The sequence below is a fragment of the Sinocyclocheilus anshuiensis genome, unplaced genomic scaffold, assembly GCF_001515605.1.
Source record: "Sinocyclocheilus anshuiensis isolate Anshui unplaced genomic scaffold, SAMN03320099.WGS_v1.1 scaffold67, whole genome shotgun sequence".
In the NCBI taxonomy this organism is placed as follows: domain Eukaryota; kingdom Metazoa; phylum Chordata; class Actinopteri; order Cypriniformes; family Cyprinidae; genus Sinocyclocheilus; species Sinocyclocheilus anshuiensis.
The window spans coordinates 1,191,573-1,206,198 of record NW_015552546.1 but is presented as its reverse complement, the minus strand read 5'-3'; the positions used below and the strand labels follow the sequence as shown (position 1 = coordinate 1,206,198).

General features: G+C 34.5%; 1 protein-coding gene across 1 annotated transcript in view; it reads right to left on the bottom strand.

Annotated features, from left to right (window-relative positions):
• Window positions 1-14,626, bottom strand: part of LOC107664114 (von Willebrand factor A domain-containing protein 5B1-like) — a 46,844-nt gene that overhangs the window by 17,395 nt on the left and 14,823 nt on the right. The window contains exons 8-14 of the mRNA XM_016454572.1: window positions 13,976-14,152; window positions 9,847-9,957; window positions 7,860-8,062; window positions 6,146-6,177; window positions 4,786-4,952; window positions 2,954-3,155; window positions 2,549-2,748 (exon numbers count right to left, since the gene is read on the bottom strand). Of these exons, the coding sequence (XP_016310058.1) occupies window positions 2,549-2,748; window positions 2,954-3,155; window positions 4,786-4,952; window positions 6,146-6,177; window positions 7,860-8,062; window positions 9,847-9,957; window positions 13,976-14,152 (1,092 nt within the window). The remainder of the gene's footprint in view (window positions 1-2,548; window positions 2,749-2,953; window positions 3,156-4,785; window positions 4,953-6,145; window positions 6,178-7,859; window positions 8,063-9,846; window positions 9,958-13,975; window positions 14,153-14,626) is intronic.

Below are 14,626 nucleotides of genomic sequence, written 5' to 3'. Positions count from 1 at the left end.
ATTTCATTTTCCAGCAGGATTTGGCACCTGCCCACACTTCCAAAAGCACCAAAAGTTGGTTAAATGATCATGGTGTTGGTGTGCTTGACTGGCCAGCAAACTCATCAGACCTGAACCCCATAGAGAATCTATGGTGTATTGTCAAGAGGAAAATGAGAAACAAGAGACCAAGAAATGCAGATGAGCTGAAGGCCACTGTCAAGGAAACCTGGGCTTCCATACCACCTCAGCAGTGCCACAAACTGATCACCTCCATGCCATGCCGAATTGAGGCAGTAATTAAAGCAAAAGGAGCCCCTACCAAGTATTGAGTACATGTACAGTAAATGAACATACTTTCCAGAAGGTCAACAATTCACTAAAAATGTTTTTTTTATTGGTCTTATGAAGTATTCTAATTTGTTGAGATGGTGAATTGGTGGGTTTTTGTTAAATGTGAGCCAAAATCATCACAATTAAAAGAACCAAAGACTTAAACTACTTCAGTCTGTGTGCACTGAATTTATTTAATACACGAGTTTCACAATTTGAGTTGAATTACTGAAATAAATGAACTTTTCCACGACATTCTAATTTATTGAGATGCACCTGTACTATTTAAATAATAAATATCAATATTATTGGTTTGAATAAACCCAATTAAACTCATGTTACATTTTACATTTTATAACTCAAGCACATTGTAGGTAACCTGACAAAAATATTACAGGTTGGCCACCAAAAATGTTGAGCAATGCAATTACTAAACAGAGAGAAATGTACTGTAGTCTATTAGGAAAGCTGCCATACAATAAGCATACAAGCATCCTTAAGTCTCCTCAGGAGGTCTGTTGTGAATGGAGAGGGTTTTCCTCGGCCATTCAGCTCAACTGTCATGCATGAAATGAGTGCAGCCATCATTATCAGTCACAAAGGATGCCCACCTCTCCATTGTGGTCTTGATTACATCCTAATATGTCTCTAGGTCAGGGATATTTTTGGCCTCATTATTTCAGCCCTTTTCAAACACTGGCACGTCTTTTGTGACGGCCGCCAACCTTTTTTTCTCCCACTGGACTCCAAAGGTGCATTTATATTTCAGCGCATGAGTGCGCATCACAAAAGTGTCCAACTGAAATTATATTTCCTTTATGCACATTCTTGCATTGCTTAATCGTCCAGGGAACTGTAATTCATCTTCCGCTGGCTGTGCGAACTAAACTCTATTTATGTGGACGTGGCGGTAAGAAGATTGAATTACATTCTCATCACAGAGCTCAGAAATGAGTTCAAATAACCCTTTGGAACAAACAGATGAATCCATGCAGCTCTTCTCATATCATAGCAGATGCTTGGGCTATAGCAGATGGCACGGCGAAGGCTGCCTACAGATATTTCTTCTGAGGAAAACAGCTACTTCCTAAATAGAAGCCGTTTGCTTTGTGTCAACACACACATGCACAAAGGGGATTACAGATACAAATGTTTACTGATTATTTCCAAGTTATGATGTTTATTGCTTACTCAGGATATGTATTGTAAGATATTATCATTCATAAAAAAAGACACATTATGTTTATGAATCACCATTCTAGTGAATAAGTCCATTCTGCAAGGTTTTCTCTCTTGTATGTGGTAATGGGAAATGTACTTCATTACAGCGAAGTGCTTTGTCCTAAATTATTCTCTCTCTTTTATATTGGGAAATCTGATTCATTCTAGTGAATCAGTCCATTCTGAACAGTTCTCTCATATGTTACTGGGAAATCTGGTTTATTTTAGTGAACTGGTTCATCCTAAATGATTTTTTAAAATCTCATAGTGCGGGAAAATCTGATTAATTCTAGTGAATCACTTCATCTTAAATGGTTCTTTGTCTTGCATACTGTATGTAGTATTGGGAAATCTGATTCTTTGTAGTGAATTGGTTCATCCTAAACTGTTCTCTCGCTTTCATACTGTATGTAGTGTTGGGAAATCTGATTCATTCAAATAATTCGGTTCATCTTAAACAATTCTCTCGCTTTCATGCTGTACGTAGTGTTGGGAAATCTGATTCATTCTTGTGAATCAGTTCATCCTAAATGGTTCTTTCTCTTTCATACTATATGTAGTATTGGGAAATCTGATTCTTTCTAGTGAATCGGTTCATCCTAAATGGTCCTATTTCATACGTAGCTCAGGAAAGTCTGATTCATTCCAGTCAAATTGTTTGTTTGGAAGAGTCATTTTAATGAACTGATTCACAAAACTGAGTTATGTATTGAGTGTTCATTAGTACAAAACCCCACGCTGCAAACATCAGCTATGATTAAATTGGGTAGTATAATAATCTGTGTAGCTCCAATGTACTTACAGTAGTTATTTTTTGTCTGTAGCTTGCAGTGTACTCTAGTTTAACAACTTCAAATTATGTTCAAATTTCAACGCAATCTGAAGCTCAAAGTAGGTTCAGTTTTCAGACACATTTTGCAATGCAGTGATGCACAAAATCCTACATAGCAAAAAGTTTCTGTATTCACATACTTGTGTTGCACGTTTCGAGCCTTATGGTTTAGCGTTTACCAACCTGGTAGTCCATTTTCCACTGAGCTCCGTGGTCAGGATGTGTCTGTCCTATGAGTTCCTGGACTTTTGCTCTTCTAAGAGGGTTTTTGCCCACCACTGAGCTGGGGTCACTATGGGTGTAGGCCTTCTTCATGGGGTTGTAATCTACAATCTGATTGGTGCTGTAAGCACGTCTTCGCGGAGAGGTGGCTATGTCAGTTCCTGTGTAAAAAAAAAGAAAAGAAAAGAATTTGTCTAATTTTCTCTTTAGTTTTCTCTCAGTTTATCTTCATGTTTGCTGACTTCATGAAGAAACCTCTCTTTCATCAGGAGACATCAGGAATAGTTCAACCAAAAATGAAAATTCTGTATCTTGTATGGACTACTTTTTAAATACACGTTTACCCTGTATAGAGCTGTACTTTACCCATAATGTCTTGCTCCGTGGCAACAGGACTGCTCTCGGATATGGTCTCCTGGCAACCGTCAAACAGCGAGCCGACTTGATTGTCCCTGTGCGGCCCTTGACCGTCAGAGGAAACCTTCCCAGCATCCTCCTCTTGAGAGTGATAAAACACTGAACTGGCCGACTCGTTGGAACGCATCATGCTGTACCGCCTCCGTTTGTCCTGTTACAGCAGAGAAAAGACGTCTGAGAGCTTTTTGTTTTGCTCTAAAATCTATATTTGCATTAACAAAACTGATATACAAAAAAATATAATACTTATTATACAAAAGCCTATATTTTCATATATGTGATATTATAATATATCAAAATGTAGTATTTTCAGATAATGACTGTAAATAATAAAATTATTATTCTTAATAATTCTGAAATAGTAGTAGTATAAAAATATAGTATAATGATTACAGATTAATCATTGTTGTGTTTTTAGTAAATATATATATATATATATATATATATATACATGCATGTGTGTGTATTTATATATACATAATAAATATACACAGTACACACTCATATGTAAACAACAACTTTTATATTGGATGCGATTAATTGCAATTAATCATTTGACAGCACTAGTATATATAAATGACATTGTAATACATCAAAATACAATATATTTTCAAATAATAACAATATTATGTAAATAATAATCATTTGTGTATATTTGATGTAATTATAAAATACAGTAAATGTGAAAACAGCAACTATAATAATAATAATAATAGTTGTTGTTGTTGTTGTTATTATTATTATTATTATTACAAATAGTAGTATAGAAATATAGTATAATAATTCCAGACTGTCAGGTAATGTACATATGGCAGAAATGTACAGAAAAATCAATTAAAGATGTAATCAATTAAAGACATAATCATTGTTGTTTTTATTTGATATTATATAAAAAATACTGCATATTTTCAAATAATAGCAATATTATCTATCTAAATAATATTAATATATATTACATATTCATAACTAATAATTAATACATCGTAATACAATATATTTCTAATAATAACAATATATTCTAAATAATAATAATAATAATAATAATAAGTGTATATTTGATGTAATATTAAAATACAGTGAATTTGAAAACAGTAACTATCACAATAATATTAATTAGCATTTTTATTTTTGTTAATATAAATAGTAGTATAAAACAGTATAATAATTACAGATTAACTATTGTTGTTTTTATTTGATATTATATGAAAATACGGTTAAAATAACAACATTATCTATCTAAATAATATTAATAATACAACAAAAACATTACATATAACTAATAATTAATAAATTTATAAAATAGGTTATTATTTATTTATAAATCATAATACATTATTATTATTATTAACAAAATACAGTATATTTTAAAATAACATTATCTAAATAATACTAATGCTATTATAACTGTCACACCCCAGGACTGTTTTCATTTCCCATGTGCTCTGTGTGACCTAGTTTCTGTCTCCTGTTGATTGTGTAATTATGTTCAGGTGTGTCTAGTAATTATCCTCATTTACGTTCTCCATATAAGTTGCATTCTGTTCAGCGTTTCTTTGTCCGGTATTACGTTTGTGTTGGTGTGTGTCTACCCTTCATTCTCTGTGGATTATTTTTGTCTTGGATGTTATTAAACTACATATGAATTCTATCATCGTTCTCGTGTACCTTCCTCGACACAGCCGTGACAGAATACCGGACCTTGAAAAGTTAAAGTAGCAGTGCCCCTTCTATCCGTTTAGTTTCCGTTTTTTTGTCAGTTTTTGTTTTTATTCATGGATTACCTGGAAGATCTCCTTCCCCTCCTGAAACACGGACATCACCCCGATGTCCTCCTCCTGCTGCTTCGTGGAGATCGCCAACCATTCCAGCAACCCGGACAGCAGCCTCTGCTCGTTCTTCCAGATGAGCCTCAACGAGGAGTGCAGAGCGCGGTTGTCCGGAGGTGGACCTCAGGATTCATTCGCCGCAACACCAGCCCCACTCCGGACCCAGAGCCCAGCCCACCATCTCCCCGCTGCGCGGAGCCAAAGCCTGAGCCCACCGCTGACGGAGAGCCATCGCCCGTCGTGACCGACGAGCCATCGCCATTGACTGCGACAGAGCTGAGGATCGCCGCGGAGCCAAAGCCCACAACATCAGACCAGGTGTGAGAGCCGGCAACAGAGCTCGCCATGGTGGAGAGTGTCATGAACAGCGAGAGCGCGGAGGGAAGCTCCGCCCACTGTACCATGTATATATATATATACATACACATGCACACTACATATGAGTATTGGGCACAATGGTTCATTTTTTATTTTCTTTTTTTTTTAAATACATATAGTTGAGTATTTCTAACTATGTAAGTAAATAAATGATGCATAAATAAAAATAAATATATATATAGCTAAAATAAATACATTAAACAAATACAAAATGCTGTCTAGGTAGGCAGCACCCTAGGTTTTGGAACCAAGCTGATATATTGAAGTTATGTTTGAAATTTCTACAATCTCTAGATTTGAGCTTTAATACACAGTATCTGAAGGCAAACAGTAGTAATTGAAGATGAGTGACCTTCAGTGTAGGCAGCAACATCTGCAGCTCACCACGTGTGATATATGAGAGAACAGGGAACACATCTGTCCATTTACTAAAGTGTGGATGGTCAATCAGCTCAGTTTGCTGAGAAACATTCTTCCCTAACAAGCAAAGAAAGCCGAGTCGTGTCCTCACAGCAGAGAAACGGAGTGCAGCAAGACACATTTGTGATTATTCTGAATCGTCTGTGGAGGGCAAGTGCTGTTTAAGGCAGTAAATTACACCACAGCTTCACTTCCCAGCCATCGTGTGTCTATTGTACTGCAGGAACGGCTGTTAAAACCCACGGGTTCCTCCATTCATTTGAAAGAAAGCTATTGTAGCATCTGTTCTAGGAGGACGGGGAAGAAAAGAAGTGCTTCTCTGAGGTGAACGTCTCGGCAGGTGATAAATGGACTGGAGGTGCATGGAGATGGAAGCCTCTCGGAAGCAGCGGAGTGCGGAAACAAAGCCTGCGAATCCCAGCCGCGTTATGGCTAGTGCGGATCTAAAAGGATTAGACGGAGAGACATCAATTTACTGTTGCTAGCGGCTGTGCCGATCTGATTATGATCTTATTACCTGAATAGTTCTGCAGCTCTGTATCCTTGAACCTATGATATTAAAGGATTAGTTCACCCAAAAATTAAAGATTTGAATGATGAGTCATTTAATCAGCAAATCGTTCCAAAACCTTATGTGGAAAATAAAATAGGATATTTTTAAGACTGTCCAAGCTGCTCTTTTCCATATAAATGAAAACATATTGTGATCAGAAGCTGGTTTGCACTAGAAAGGCACCATATATGATGTATGATTCCAGCACTATATTCCAAGTCATGATAGTGAATGCTATACAATATGATATATTATTAACTATTTAGCATATTCAACAGAGATAGCTCACTCAAAAATGATTATTCTGTCATCATTCACTCACCTTGGTGTTGTTTCCAACCTGAGTGACTTTATTTTTCTGCACACATAAGAAGATATTCTGGGGTTCAAACAACACTGGACTCCATTGAGTTTCATTAAAAGAAAACACTGAAACCTTTTTCAATATATCTTTTATGTTCCGACGAACAATGAAAGTCATACAGGTTTAGATCAACATGAGGTTGAGTAAAGAACGACAGAATGTTTACTTTCAGGGGAACTGTTTTTTTAACATCTGTTTGTGTTAGTTTGCTGAAATGTTCTCTTTTTTTATTGTATTAATAATCAATTTACATACATTTCTTATCCAAAATAAATGTCTTAAAAAAGTCTTTATTGTCAATATTCAACTTTATATAGTGTAAATTTTCTTTCCAGTTGCATTTATGTTCTCAGTATATTTTTGAGAATAATTCTTAATCTATCCAAAACCATTGAAACTGAGTCACGATCAGTGCTGTTATTGTTATCTAACTACAACTAGTAAAAGTTGCTTTCATAAATTGAAATAAAGCTGAAAAAATAAATATTAGATGCAAAACTTATATTATACAAAAATTTGAACTTATTCTGAAATAAAACAAGTTTAAGTACAACAATTACCAAAACTGAAATAAATAAACTAAATAGAATAAAAATAAAAACTAATAAAAATCACATAAAATTACTTAAACTTTGACTAAAATTAAAATGAAAATAAAAAACTGATATTCAAATAAATCAAATTCAATACACTAAATACTACAATAGAATATAAATAAACACTGTTCACAACTAGGTAAAGTATTATAATTCAAGCAAACTGTTGTATTTACATTTCTAGTAAGAACAAACACGGTCAAACCTGTGATGTGTTTTGATGAGCCGCATTTGAGAATATTACCTTTTGGTTGAACTGTTTCCTTAAATGTAAAAGGTTTTCTATATTTTTATTATTACTTTTTAATAGACATTCTGCCAGACTCAGAGATGGCTTCCAAACTCATTAGTGAATGCTTCATGACCTTGTTGAATAAGTCAATGTGTGCTGTTCAGTAAAAAATAAAATAAAATAAAATAAACAAGATCTTGAGTTGATGAACAAATGTCCTAAAAATCCACCAAATGTTCAGATTAATACATTAGCACAACCTTTTAATTACACAGTACAATCGTATTTGGTGGACGCTAACAATTATCTGAGATTACAATGCAACAGCACATTATACAGCAGAGCATGGCACTAGCAACGCCAAGGTCATGATTCGATTCCCAGGGAATGCATGAACTGATAAAATATACACTTTAAATGCAATGTAACTTGCTTTGGGAAAAACGCATCTGACAAATGCATGAATGGGAATGTGCAAACTCTGACCTGGTGAACCTGGCGTGGCTGCGGAGCAACTCAATAACTTTCCCCGTGTTACTGACGGCTCCGTCGGTCAGGAGGAAGAGCAGGCGAGGGTGACCTCTCTGCATGGGCTGCCGTACGATCCAGTTGAGAGGAGCCAGTATGTTTGTGCCGCCCATGTCAGCGCGGATCTTCTTCACATGCTCACAAGCCAACGCCAAGCTCTCCTGTGAAATAAATGAGGTTTGTTATAACAAACTATAAAAAACTAAACTATAGTGACACTTCTGCAAACAAAATAATTCAGTTAATCAGTATTTTTATCTTGTGTTTGACAGATCCAATATATCTAAACGTCTTTAAAACAAGACATTTACTTGAGAAGCAAAAATGTGTAAGATAAGACATTATTTTCAGACTATATATATATATATACACACACACACACACATTTTTCATAGTCCACTGTCAAACCTTTTCAAAACCCAAAAACCCTTAAATTTCATTACATTTACGCTTAAAAAAATAAATAAAAAATTTGCCACAGAGATTTTCTCTTTTAATGCAAATATCTAAACATAAATCAAGATGTATTTACTTAACCCTTGTGCGTTACACATAGGTCCATTGTGGACAAAAATGTCCATGTCAAAAAAACAGAGTTAAGTTTGGTCTCATTTTAAAAGAAGACCCGTGGCAGCTTATTGTTGAAGTAAAAAAACTTTAAAAAGTGAAACAAAAACAAAAAAAGTTATAGAGGTTTAAGTTTAAGAAAATGATTTAGGAACGATATTTTATATAAAATATATATCTTATGAAACATGTTGAACATGTTATACCTGTTAGAAAATCAAAGCCATAAATCTAAACAAGTTTAGTAGTCCAAATTTGAGGTTGATATCTCAAAAAATTTGCTTTCAGTAATATTTTGTTTGGGCGCAGTACCAAATTTTCCCCATTAGATGCCAGCAAAACTCTGCTGGTGCACACAGTTGTTGGATTTGTGATCTGCAGTAGAGTTTCTCTCTCTCAAATATTACAAGAACACACACACAATTTTTTTTGACACACATACAAACCACACTCTGACATCCATACCAACACACCCACACAATTATAGCTGCATTATTGATCAAATTGGCTCTATAATATGCAGAAGCAGAAAACAGGAATAAAGCGAGTATTTGCTTTATAGGCCAAACCTGAAAAAATGGCTTCATCTGATAAAAAATTATAAAAAAATTAATTTTAAAGCCTTGCCAACAGAATGAAAGCCTATTAACAAAAAATGCATCATTTTACAGTTAAATGGCACTGCGATTAAAAATAGCCATTTTAATGGGTCTCAATGGGGACATTTTTGTCCTTAAGGTCCTGAGAGGAACATTTTTTTGTACCTAGTGCAAAACAGATTTATTAAAGGAAATGGAAGTGAAATAGTAAAATTCCAATAAATATACACACCTGTGCCAAAATATATGCAGTTGGCAATAACACAGGCAAAATGATCAAAAAAACTAAACTGAAAAAGACAAAAATGTCCAAAAGGTTGCACAAGGGTTAAAAGCAAAATAACAAAATTAAGTCACTTTGCGCTTAAAACAAGAAAAAACATCTGCCAACAGACTTAGAAAAATAAACATGTTTTTATAATTTATTTTTCTTACCCCACTGGCTTGTTTTAAGCATGAAGTCACTTCATTTTGCTACATTTTCAGAAAACAAGACAAGATTGTCTTCAAAGTAAATATATCTTGATTTAGGAATATTTAGATATTTGTGCTGGAAAATAACACAAAAATACTGAGAAAGAAAATGATTTTTTGCAGTGCACTGATTAAGCAGTGTTTATATAAATGATAAAATCAGTATGAAACTCTACTAGACGTTCACTATATAAACCCAGACCTTTTCCACTGGATCCCGGCAGAAAAACACAAGCATTGATCCTCTGGACAGTAACTGCTGATCTAATGAGGGCAGTGAGTGCGGATCCCTGCGGGAGACTAACCTCATCGTAGCTCTGACTGGTGGCAAACAGCGTTTTGAACTTGGATCCGAAGCCCACTATGTTGAATAAGCATGCTGGGAAAAGACTTTTCAGAATCACAACCATTGCGTCCTGTGAACGCACACAAAAGGAAGAGGTCAACATGAACGATTCTGCATTACTCATTCCTGGGAAAAGACTTTTCAGAATCACAACCATTGCGTCCTGTGAACACACACAAAAGGAAGAGGTCAACATGAACGATTCTGCATTACTCATTAAAAATATGTATATTATTTCAATTCTATGTATTACTATATATATATATTTAGCTATTTATTATCACTTTTGCATTATTACAAATTTAAAGACAGCTGTATTTTGCATTACTCGTTTAAAACGATTTATTTCCACAAAAATATTAAGCAGCTAAAAAAGGTTTTTCAGCATTGCTGAGAACCAGTAACAACTCATAATTATATATAATTTTATACAAATATATTTTTTAATATCTTTAAAATATTTTTTGTTTAATAAACATGTTTACTTTTATTTTGATATATTAAAATATTTGTTGTAAAATAATATTGTATAAGCAATTTGTAATGTACTTGTGTGTTTATAGTTTTTTTTATAGGTGCTTATATATAATTCACACCGAGTTTACATCTTTCATTGCATTTGACTTGCTCATAGTGATTTAATAACATATTACTTGCATTAACAGAGATTATAGTCATTTGCCTTCTGTAAAGTAACTCTAATTACAGGGTTAAGTGTAACTATTATAGACACTGAGGGTGACCTGTTTCCCCTAATGTTTAGACTGGTGGTCGATTGCCAGTGGCATTTCAGCTGTGTCACTCTTGCTTGGATTGAACCAACAATCTTTGTTAGAAGACCTGAAGCCATTAGGTAACTGTGTAGCATCGCTCACTGAACACCACAATTATAGCTGTCAGACATCCATATTGTCTCATTTAAAGTAGATATAATTTATAATGCTGCTTCTTGACAGACTGAGAGCAGGTACAGCGGCGAGTAATTAGCATGAGGTTATAATTAAGTTTGTAAATATGAATGAGATTATTAAAGAAGAGTTCTAGCATTTCCACAGTTTTTACAATGATAAGGTCTGTTAACGTTTTGAATTAATTAAAAAACGAATCACCAGTTTTGTTATAATAATAAAACAAGTCTACCTTCGGCAAACACTTCCTCACAAATTCAAAAAGAACTTGACACACAGTTAGAAATGATACTTGGTTCTTACCAAAAATGATCTTTAAAACCTTGAAAATTGTATTCATTTATTTTCATGCAGTTACAAAAATAGTGGCTTTCAAGCTACAAAAAGGCTCATGCATAAAGTATAATATTGTAAATGTTTTGGAATCATAGCTTTGTGTGAGAAATTATTTACTGAAAATGTTTTCATGAGAGTTGAAATGTCTTTTAAGCCAAATATTGGCAATGAATCAGTTTATCAAGTTTACGAAATGGGTCTAAATGATTCATTCACAAATTGCACTGATTCAGTTCTTGAGGTCAACTCACTAAATGATTTAAAGGAATAGTTCCCGCAAAAATAAAAATTGGCTTAAAATGTATTTATTATGGACTATGGACACATATTTTGGCCAGAAGCGACAGTTTAAACGTTTTTGTTTTTTTTAAACACAATATTCCCTTCACAAGTGATGGACTGGAGTCGTGTTGATTGCTTGTAGATTATTGTGATGTTTTTATCAGCTGTTTTGACTCTCATTCTGACGGCACCCATTCACTGCAGAGGATCCATTGGTGAGCAAGTGATGCTAAATTTCTCCAAATCTTTTCAGATGAAGAAACAAACTCATTTACATCTTGGATGGCCTGAGGTTAAATATATTTTAAGCAAATTTTCATTTTTAGCTAAATACATAGCAGAAATCACCAGCACAATTCTTCAAATTTCTTCTTTTGTGTTACACGGAAGAAATAAAGTCACATGAGGGTGAGTAAAATGTTCATTTCTGGGTGAACGATTCCTTTCAGTGTTATTAGATACATCTATTGTTGTCCTCCTCCAGCCCAGGAGGGATCACGCTGGATATATGACATTTCAGCATGGAACAAGTCTTCTTGAGGGTCAAGGATATTCAGGGAAGGATATTACCGCTAGAGTGACCTGAGCCTTTATATAGAGCAGTTTGGTTTCTGTGGTCAGAAGGGGACGATCCTCAATCAAAACCACAGTGAGTCATCGCAGGCTCGTGCGTCACGCTGCAGAGCCCCGTCAACAGGGGACACGCACACACACGCTCATTCACACATTCACAGCGCACGAAATATCCAATCTCAGCATGCAGACTTACCAAGTTCAATTATCGTAGCTGCTTGAGCTATTCAGTGCAACAAGCTTGTTATTTCATTACAAAACCCCTTCAACAGGCTACTCAAAAGCTCTGATTTGATCCAGAACTACAGAGCCACATAATGTTCAGTGAACTAATGTAGTAAAAACAATTAAAACAAAAAATAACAACGTATTTATTTCAGGGAAATAAATATCTCAACATGTACACTATCATTCAAAAGTTTGGGGTTGGTAAGATTTTTCCGTTTTTTTTTTTAAGTCTCTTATGCTCACCAAGGCTGCAAAAATACAGTAAAAAGTGTAATATTGTGAAAAAATAATTACAGTTTAAAATTAGTGTTTTTTATTTGAATATATTTTAAAACGTAATTTATTTCTGTGATGCAAATCTGAAATTTCAGCATCATTACTCCAGTCTCACATGATCCTTCAGAAATCATTCTAATATTCTGATTTGCTGCTCAAGGTGCATTTATTATCATCTATGTTGAAAACAGATGTGCTGCTTAAAATCTTTTTGTAGAAAACTGATACATTGTTTTATTTGTCATATTCGGTGATGAATATAATGGTCAAAAGAACAAAATTTATTTGAAATAGGCATCTTTTCTAACATTATAAATGTCTTTACTGTCACTTTTGATCAATTTAATGAATACTTTCTGTAAAAAAGTATTAATTTCTTCTTTAAAAATGTTATTAACCCAAGACTTTTGACTGGTAGTATACAGCGTTTACTCTAAAAAAGCTTAGATTCAAATTGCTTATGCAAAGGTTAAAATTCAAGGCATGTTTCTTAAACTTTTCACTAAATGAACACAATGCAGAATTATATTTGTTCAAATTTATATTTAGATACGAAAAGCTGTATACTTAATTGAACATTTTAGAATGATAATACAAACAAATTACTGAAATTCTCAACCTATTCAGTAAAACATACTCACACTGATTCACGTTTCTCTAACAGCTTTTTGCTAGTCAGAGAAGTTTAAATCAGGGACATCTCCATTTTAACCCTCACATTGTGAGAACAAGGAGTTTGCAGGTCTTCCTTACAAGAAAGTTTCTGAATCTATCATTTAAAAAAAAAAAGGTTTGATTAAAATTACTGAATGTTGCTCATTTTAAGATCTCCGGCAAAATCAAAATGTAAATAATGTGAATATTAAATATATGCAGCCCTACTTGCTAATGAGTACCTGCAGTGAATGGGTGCCATCAGAATGAGAGTTCAAAAGCTGATAAAAACATCATGGATTTGTTTCTTACAAACATGCAGCTTTTCACTTCACAGGATGTTAATTGATGGACTGGAGTGGTGTGGATTATTGTGATGTCTTTATCAGCTGTTTGGACTCTCATTCTGACGGCACCCATTCACTGCAGATGATCCATTGTTGAGCAATATATTTTGATAGTATATATTGAGCATATATTTTGATAAAGAAACAAACTCATCTACATCTTGGATGGCCCGAGGGTGAGTACATTTTCAGCAAATTCTTGAGTGAATTACTCCTTGAAGGACTGATAATATCTGTGCTCTCCAACTCCCATAAAACTGTCCAATCAGATTTATACCGTTGAACACATGTGGGCGATCTGTCTCTCCGTTAAATAAGCACTGCTGTGTGTGTGTAAAAACTTGTTTCCATTAATGATTATTAACACGACTGATGCACTTTGGGGGTTTTAAACTGCTGAATAAATTAGGATGTCATCAAAAGTTAATAAGCATTGGGAGTGAGGGCCAGAGTTAGTGTAACACAGAAGCACAAGCATCCTAACCTTAACTCGATTGATGTTGACCCCACTCATGCTTCCACTGCGGTCGATGAGGAAGATGTATTCCCCCTGAATGCTCCGCAGGTCAGAGGTCGTCGAACGGAGGTCTGGGCAGAAGTTCAGCATGGCCACAGGGTTGTGGAGGATGTCTTTATGCAGCCTCTTCCGAATGATGTCCACCTACACACCACACATCAGCCAGTGAAAGAGCCATTACCAAAGGCTATAATGGAAAAGCTGGTGAATCTCACAAAAACATGTCACATTAACAACAAAATGAAAAGAAAAAAATAAGAAGTTACACTTTTTCATATAGACAATAAAGCCCATTTTTAGGAACATTAAAGGGGATGTCTAATGCTATTTCGTGCCTTCTGACTTACCTGCACTGCTAAAGAGTTGGATTCTCATGCAAAACATGACCAAAGTCTCAAAAAACGAGTTGGGCGTAGATAAGAAGGATGCAACACTACTCTATAGGTACTCAAGCAATTTTCTTTAAATCAACACAAATTAAAGCTAGTATAGCAAATAAAATAATTTTTAGAATTGAAATATATCGTAACTTTTTATAACAGTATACTTTATAGTAAAACGCTCAATACATATGATGGCGATAGATAGATAGATAGATAGATAGATAGATAGACGGAC